Here is an 8,909-nt window from a genome sequence, read left to right on the forward strand (position 1 = left end):
GATCACCAGATATCGCCTATTCTACTCTCTACTGCTTGCATTAGAGTAGTGTAGCATGTTACTGCTTTCCGTTAATCCTATTCTGCTGCATAGCCTGTCTTTGCCACTACTGTTGTTACTTTTACCTGCAATCCTACATGCTTAGCATAGGATGCTAGTTTTCCATATGTGGCCCTACATTCTTGTCCGTCTGCTGTGCTATACTATCGGGCCACGGTCACTTGGGAGGTGATCACGGGTATATACTTATATACTTTATACATGATACATGTGGTGACTAAAGTCGGGTCGGCTCGTGGAGCACCCGCGAGTGATTCACGGATTTGGGGCTGAAAGGACCTTTGTCCTGACGGCCCTCTGGGTGGATCTTTGTGGCGGAGCGACAGGGCAGGTTGAGACCACCTAGGTGAGAGGTGGGCCTGGCCCTGGTCGGTGTCCGTGGTTACATCAATTAAACACGGTTAACGAGATCTTGGTATTTGATCTGAGTCTGGCCATTTGGTCTATACGCACTAACCAACTACGCGGGAACAGTTATGGGCACTCGACGTCGTGGTATCAGCCGAAGCCTTCGTGACGTCAGCGACTGAGCGGCGCGCGCCGGGTTGGACCACGTAACGCAACTTCCTTTGAAATGGAGGTTGCTAGGTCTGCTCTCCGGCCGCGTACGCAACGTGCAGGTGTGCAATGGGCGATGGGCCCAGACCCCTGCGCGCATAGGATTTAGACCGGCGTGCTGACCTCTCTGTTGTGCCTAGGTAGGGCTGCGACGTGTTGATCTTCCGCGGCCGGGTATGACCCAGAAAAGTGTGTCCGGCCAAATGGGATCGAGCGTGTTGGGTTATGTGGTGCACCCCTGCAAGGAAGTTTATCTATTCGAATAGTCGTGTCCCTCGGTAAAAGGACGACCCGGAGTTGTACCTTGACCTTATGACAACTAGAACTAGATACTTAATAAAACACACCCTTCCAAGTGCCAGATATAACCCGGTGAGCGCTCTCTAACAGGGCGACGAGGAGGGGATCGCCGGGTAGGATTATGCTATACGATGCTACTTGGTGAACTTACCATCTACTCTTTCCTACATGCTGCAAGATGGAGGTGGCCAGAAGCGTAGTCTTCGACAGGATTAGCTATCCCCCTCTTATTCTGGCATTCTGCAGTTTAGTCCAACGATATGGCCCTTTACACATATACCCATGCATATGTAGTGTAGCTCCTTGCTTGCGAGTACTTTGGATGAGTACTCACGGTTGCTTTTCTCCCTCTTTTCCCCCTTTCCCTTCTACCTGGTTGTCGCAACCAGATGCCGGAGCCCAGGAGCCAGACGCCACCGTCGACGACGACTCCTACTACACCGGAGGTGCCTACTACTACGTGCAGCCCACTGACGACGACCAGGAGTAGTTAGGAGGATCCCAGGCAGGAGGCATGCGCCTCTTTCGATCTGTATCCCAGTTTGTGCTAGCCTTCTTAAGGCAAACTTGTTTAACTTATGTCTGTACTCAGATATTGTTGCTTCCGCTGACTCGTCTATGATCGAGCACTTGTATTCGAGCCCTCGAGGCCCCTGGCTTGGTTTATGATGCTTGTATGACTTATTTATATTTTAGAGTTGTGTTGTGATATCTTCCCGTGAGTCCCTGATCTTGATCGTACACGTTTGCGTGCATGATTAGTGTACGATTGAATCGGGGGCGTCACATCCCTCGTGCTTGTGGGGCACCTGGCAGGCCTCCTGGGCCCATCTTCTCCTATATGATGCCATTTTCCCTAGAAAAAATCAAAAGAAGACTTCGGGATGAAGCGCTGCTGTCTTGAGGCGGAACCTGGGCAGGAGCACTTTTGCTCTCCGACGGAGCAATTCCGCCAGGGACACTTCCATCCGGGAGGGGGAAATCGAAGCCATCAACATCGGCAACAACCCTCTCATCGTGGGAGGACCAAACTTCATCAACATCTTCACCAGCACCATCTCATCTCAAACCCTAGCTCATCTCTTGTATTCAATCTCTGTCTCAAAACCTCAGATTGGTAGTTGTGGGTTGCTAGTAGTGTTGATTACATCTCGTAGTTGATGCTAGTTGGTTTATTTTGTGGAAGATTGTGTGTTCAGATCCTTGATGATATTCAATACCCCTATGATCTTGAACATGAATATGATTAGTGAGTTGTTACTTTTATTCTTGAGAACATGTGAGAAGTTTGGTTATAAGTAATCATGTGAATTTGGTATTCGTTCGATATTTTGATGATATGTATGTTGTTGCTTCCTTTAGTGGTGTCATGTGAACGTCGACTACATGATACTTTACCATACTTGGGCCTAAGGAAGGCATTATGGAGTAATAAGTAGATGATGGGTTGCTAGAGTGACAAAAGCTTAAACCCTAGTTTATGCGTTATTCCATAAGGGGCTGATTTGGATCCATATGTTTCATGTTATGGTTAGATTTATCTTAATTATTCTTTCTTAGTTGTGGATGCTTGTGAGAGGGGGTAATCATAAGTGGGAGGCTTGTTCAAGTAAGAACAGCACCCAAGTACCGGTCCACCCACATATCAAATTATCAAAGTAGCGAACGCGAATCAAACAAACATGATGAAAGTGACTAGATGATAATTCCCATGTGTCCTCGAGAACACCTTGCTTACTATAAGAGACCGTTCCGACTTGTCCATTGCTATAAAAAGGATTGGGCCACCTTGCTGCACATTTGTTACAATTGCTACTTGTTGCTCGTTACAAATTACCTTGTTATCAAGCTACTTGTTACCGATAATTTCAGCTACCTGTTACCGATAATTTCAGTACTTGCAGAGAATACCTTGTTGAAAACCGCTTGTCCTTTCCTTCTGCTCCTCGTTGGTTCGACACTCTTACTTATCGAAAGGACTACGATTGATCTCTTATACTTGTGGGTCATCAGTGCCGCTCAGCGGATCGTGACAGTTTTCGACTGGTTTTACATAATTAACTAGTCAACTATTTTTCTTCTTAATTAATTCAAGAAACAAATATTTTGCCTTCTTTAAAAAAAGACAATTCACAAAAATATAGGATCTGATTATTTCATCAACCGTATTTTACAAGCTCAATTCACTTGTTCCAAACTGATTTTCACCAACTTACACTCCATTTTGCATCCGTTGACTCAATCTACTATATTAATTCTAAAATATCCGTCCTGTTCATAGTAAAAAATATCCATCTTGTACTTATGAGACCTTGAAAACTTGTTTAATGTGTTTCCACCACTCCAAATCCAATTTTAGAACAAACCACAACATACTTCATTAATGAGAAAGTTCATGTACTCCGGGCTTCTCAAAATCATTTGTGTGGGCTGCTCCTTCGTCCTCATGCTCTGCAAGATTACAAAATATGTTGTCGTTGCCATAATGTCTTCGGTTCCCACAGCATTGCAGCTTCATGAACAATACACCAACGAGTTGGTAGCACTCATGATACCCTCTCCATATCCTTCCTAGCACCTTCTTGCATTTGTGCAAAAGGACATTGTTTGTTTCACAAATTCCACCCATTGAGAATAGATACCAACAAAAAGGTAGTACCCCATGTTATAGTTGTGTCCATTAAGATTGTAGTTGCATTCCAGAGCAGCCCCGTCACAAAGTCTCTTGAACAACAGAGATTACTAGAGCACATTGATATCGTCGTGACAACCAGGCATGACAAAGAAAGCATGTCGAATCCACAAGTCCTTTGATGGCACCGCCTGAAGTATGATTGTGGCCTCTGGTGCGACCGGTACTGCACGTGCAAACCTTTCATGCAGTTCTTCCATTGCCAAGGAATGCAATCAACTGGACCAACATACCTAGGACACCTCTAGATGTCCAATTGCCAATAACTTTTTGTGCGTGCCAGGTCAAAAAAAATTGTGTGTGCTCGACAGTTGGTTGTCTCAAGTTCTTCAGTCCAAACCCCCATCTGGACAATCTCATCAACGACATATGTGGCTATACCATATGCAAGCATCTGAAGAGCAACCATGCATTTGTGCATAGGAGAGAATGAATGTTGTCCACAACAATTCTTCCTCAAATTGAACCAAGGATCTTATTCCTCCACATCATTCAGTACGCACAAGAACAAATGTTTGCTCATCTGGAAGCGACGTCGAAAAAAACTCTCAACGTACGTGGGGCTCGGTTTGAAGTAGTCCTTCTAGAGAAGCTGTGCGGCAGCGATCCTATCCCAAAGAACAATTGTCCTACTCTTGGAAGGTCATAACATGCTCCACATGCTTCTTCATTTCTTCTTGGATGCTCATCATCATCATTATAGCATCTTTGTCCTCTGAATCCGACGAACTCTTTGTATACAAATTTGTCAAGCTTCATGTTCTCGAAGTCATCATCCGATGAATCCATCGTTTGCCTAAAAATTAGCATGAGAATAAAAAACAGTCCGGACATTTCGTCAAACAAATAGAGGCGGGTGAATGTCCGAAGAAGTAGGATCGGGGCGACGCATCGTCCGGGGCGACGTCTGGCAACAATGACCGTGTGTGATGGCGGCAAGTACGGCCAGAAGGAGTTTTGGGGCCGACGGTGACGACACAGTGGATTGGGACGGTGGCAGAGTTAGGATGGCGACGAAGTTAGGAAAGGGACAGCACAAACAAGGCATAATAGAGGAGATAAAGAGGACATGTTGGGCTGGTTGGGGACGATTTGAAGAAATTTAGGAAGGGTCTGGCGTGTCGAATCCGACATGAGGGACACATCCGGGGACGTCCAAACGTCCACATATTGGCTGGGTTTGAGGAATGCCGGACATCAAAACATTTCGGTTGGCTTTGTGGGCGTTTTTCAATCCATCCATACGGGACATCAACAGATGAATAGATCAAAGTCCCACTGCTCAAGTCATAACGAGATAACCATCAAGAAATCGAGGACGACACATCGGCAGCAAACTAAAAGCAGCACCTTTTCCCCGTAAAACTCAAAAGTCTGTTGCGCCCTGGAATTTTGACCACATACAGCAACATAAGCGCCAACAATGTATGATTTTGCACATGACATGCTATAAACATTGGCTAGTAAACACAAGGACAGCAAACACGCCGTGGTACGCATCAAGGATTACGGAGTACATGACCTTATCAAGGAAAGAGATGTACATGTAGTAAAAATATGCCGTGACGCAAATTCAGTCAGCCATGGCTTAGCTCAGCTAGGTAGATTTCCTGGCAGTGTGGCTTGATAATTCCCCTCAGGAAATTGCGGAGTCCATCGACCATGACTGTACTTCTATCATGAGCTAATTTAAATCTCTCTTTTTACCCGAAAAAATAAATAAATAAGGCTGGCATAATCATGCAGAAGATTCATGTAAACATTGAACCCGTATCAAACGTGGCGGCAACATACCACTGGAATCTTGCCGTATATCCTTGTGAGATGCTCAGTTACTCCAATAGCATGAAAATACTGACATTGCAAAGAACAAATATTGACTCTTGAGTATGCAACACTCCCTTCGTTTCTCAATACCTAGCTTGCTAGTTCTAACATGCATACCAAGATCGATGCTTGAAAAAAAAACATGCATACCAAGATCAGCCGTTGACAAATGCATGCCTTGATATGGACTATGAATACATTTGAAAGAGGTTTATGATAGTATAGCTTTTATGACATAAGATATAACTCTTGTCAAAATTAGCATCAAAATTCGAGGATGGCTTATATATTTGGATGGAGGAAGTACAAGTTACGATTCAAATGAAATGTCAACTTAAACAGGTTTGCAACAAAAAACAAGCAGAAGCAAAAATGGGATTTGGCTTGTTGTACCTAGTACTCCCTCTATAAGGCGTACTTTGGCTAGGCACAAGGATTAAAGAACGGAATATTTAAGATGTATATTAAGATAGGTAAATTAGATGAGGGCAAATGAGAGAATTGAATATTTAAATCATCCATTCCATATAATTCAGAACAAGTTAACAAGCCTTATATTCTGAGACGGAGGGTGTTTGCACTTTCACAGTATAATCATATTGCTCCAGACAGCCACACCCAGAAAAGAACTTCAAGACAAGCAAATCATGGCGTTCATTTGTCATGAAAGAACAAACCCTAACAGCATAGCAGCCTGATACATAATGGTTTGATCTACAATTAGTTTTTCTGTTTAAGTCAGCTTTATCTTCTGAACATATTTTGATTAAATGAAAATTAGTCACGAAATGGTTTCTTGCCAACAGAGAGACTACCTCATTCTTATGACCAATCAATGAACTGTAAGAACTCAAACATATTTCAGTGATCCACTAGCATCCTTAACATTTCTAGCGTAATATTCGACTGCATAGTGATGTAGAGCAGTTGACATGCAGTGGGTAGGGTTACTAATAAGAAACTGGCCAGTCCAGAAACACGGAGGATGCTGGTAGACATTGGGTCTTTTCCAATAAATAGAGCCTAATGTGATGTTTGCTTATGGGAATGCGCCAAAGTGCTGGAGATGTGTTTGAATAATGAGCCAACAATTTCAATAATGAGCAACTGGAGATACACATTGCCATCCAAAAGAAGCAAGACATAAGAATTTCAATAATGTGCCAACAATTCTCTCGTGGAACAAGCTGGGGTACTGATAGATAGTCAAAGTCTAAAAAATAAAGTAGCCTTCTAATGGAAAAGGTTCAAAATGATGGATATCAACAGAGAATAACCACTATGCGAACCTAAAACATCACAGGTTTCAGCCTCCCTCAGTAAATTCTGCTAGCCCACCATAGGACCTGTATAAAGTCCAATCGTCATCCTGAAGCTACAAAACCTATCACAAGGCATCTTACCTCCCATGGAAACCGGAAAGGGAACCAAACAACCCTTCTTGTATGCCAAATGGTGTGACTATACATGGATTGCACACAGAGGGCAAAAACTGTACATACATGCATTGTCAAGTTCTCTCTCCCTCATGTGGATCATATATCATCCAAGCACAAATCAGAAGATCAAGAGAACTACACAAATCTACTCCACCAAGACCAGTCTTACAGCATGAATGAGCACTAAGAGGTATGAAATATACCTCTGTTCATGCATCGACAGGTAGATTTGCCTCCATGTCAGACTGTGATGTGGCCATGTCAACTCGCCATTGAATGAATCAACTGAGAGCAGCTGCCACATCCTCCAGTCCAAACTGACGGCCACCCAATCGTGATTCCTTACACCTTGCTGCAAAGTAGAACATCAGCCACACCACCATGAAGTACACCTCTGCAAATGAGTGGAGGAACCCGCCAAGAACTTTGCCACCAAATGTAACCATAATGAGCCGCCCCATGCTGCCACACACCACTGTCTCCCAGCACTTGATCAAGGTGGCATCGGTTGCCATCAATGACACAAGATAGCAGCCTTCCTTCACAGCATTGCGGCCAGGTGGACGCGGATCACGATCCATTGCAACCACCCATGGCACCACCGTGAACAACACCGATACAACAGCATCAAGAAGAGCCCACGCAATGAAGAAGCCATCAAGCTCTGGGCCAGAAATGGCTGCAGCAAGCCATGGGTTTGCAGATGCCGAAAACGGCATGAGCTTGGCAACCACAAAGAGCCTGAACAGCTGCGCCTGGTCGTGCACGTCAGCAAAGAACCAGAGGCAGAGCATCTGCACAACCGCATCCCGAGTCGCCCACCGCAGGAATGCAAACCCAGTGAGCCTCCTAGCGCCCATTGCTGCACCGGAAAGGAAGAACCCTCGCCGTCGTTCAGGCAGGTGGCGCCCCGCTACAGAAGCGAACACCGTGCCGAGAGCTATGGAGTGCACTGTGATGTACCCGAGGATCGCGAGCACGTGAGCAGACGAGAGCAGAGCGAGGAGGTTGATGATCGCCGCAGCGTCGCGCCTGGTCAGGTCGAGCAGCCTGAGCTCACCGCCCCGGGGCGAGGCAGGCTTCTGCGAGGAAGTGTCGTTGTGGATGGCAAGGAGGAAGGGGGAAACGGATGAGGGGAGCAGCTGGGAGAGGGGTACGGGGTAGGGTTTGGGGGTGGAGAAGGAGGTGAAGAAGATGTTGTGGTAGGAGGCGTTGCGTCGGCTGGAGGGGGCGGAGGAGACCGGGTCGAAGGGTCCGACGAGGAAGTCGTCGTCTGAGAGGGAGGACGAGGAGGAAGTGAAGGGGGACCGACGGCGGGGGAGGTGGTGCTGCGGAGCCGGCGGGGAGGGCTGGGCGGGAGGGGAGAGGCGGAGAAGGAGGGAGCGGAGGGCGGGATCGCGGTCCGCGAAGGAGGAGAGGCGAAGCGTGCCAGCAAAGAGGGCTGACCGGAAGAGGAGGAGGAGGAGCGCCGCGAGGAGGAGCGGCGGGAGCGAGGCCGGGTGGAGGAGGTGCGCCGCCGCTCGGCGCAGGACGCGGCCGCCCGTACGCGCGTCCAGGCTCGGCGCCGGTGGCGCGGGCGCGGGCGCGGCGGCTGCCGGCATGGCGGTGGGAGCGCTGGGCTGTGGGGATCGGCGAGGCGCGGCGAGGGCAAATGGGGAATCGAGGATGCGGAGGTTGACGCGCGGGTGACGAAGGGAACTGGAGACACGGGCTAGGCTTGGGCTTGGGCTTGGGCCAGTCTGGATGCTTTGGTTGGGCTTGGTAGGGCGGCATGTGATTTTGGTTTGGGTTAGAGATTTCTTTCCATGTAGTACTCCCTCCGTCCGGAAATACTTGTCGGAGAAATGAATGTATCTAGATGTATTTTAGTTCTAGATACATCTATTTTTATCATTTTTTACATTCATTTCTCCGACAAGTATTTCCGGACGGAGGGAGTACTATAGAAGAGAAGTAGGTTTTTCTTCTGCCGCTTGTAGTAGCCTGAGAAATTTAGGTCCCCACCTCTCAAAAAGAAAAAAAAAGTCCCCTCG

The 8,909-nt window shown here is 46.8% G+C and overlaps 1 protein-coding gene across 1 annotated transcript; it reads right to left on the reverse strand.

The window, feature by feature from the left end:
• Positions 1-6,859: 6,859 nt before the first annotated feature.
• Positions 6,860-8,556, reverse strand: LOC123181083 (uncharacterized). The gene has a single exon (XM_044593304.1). The coding sequence runs from the start codon at positions 8,475-8,477 to the stop codon at positions 7,158-7,160; it is 1,320 nt and encodes a 439-aa protein (XP_044449239.1). The 5' UTR covers positions 8,478-8,556; the 3' UTR covers positions 6,860-7,157.
• Positions 8,557-8,909: the final 353 nt, after the last annotated feature.

Source organism: Triticum aestivum, chromosome 1D (assembly GCF_018294505.1).
Source record: "Triticum aestivum cultivar Chinese Spring chromosome 1D, IWGSC CS RefSeq v2.1, whole genome shotgun sequence".
In the NCBI taxonomy this organism is placed as follows: Eukaryota; Viridiplantae; Streptophyta; class Magnoliopsida; order Poales; family Poaceae; genus Triticum; species Triticum aestivum.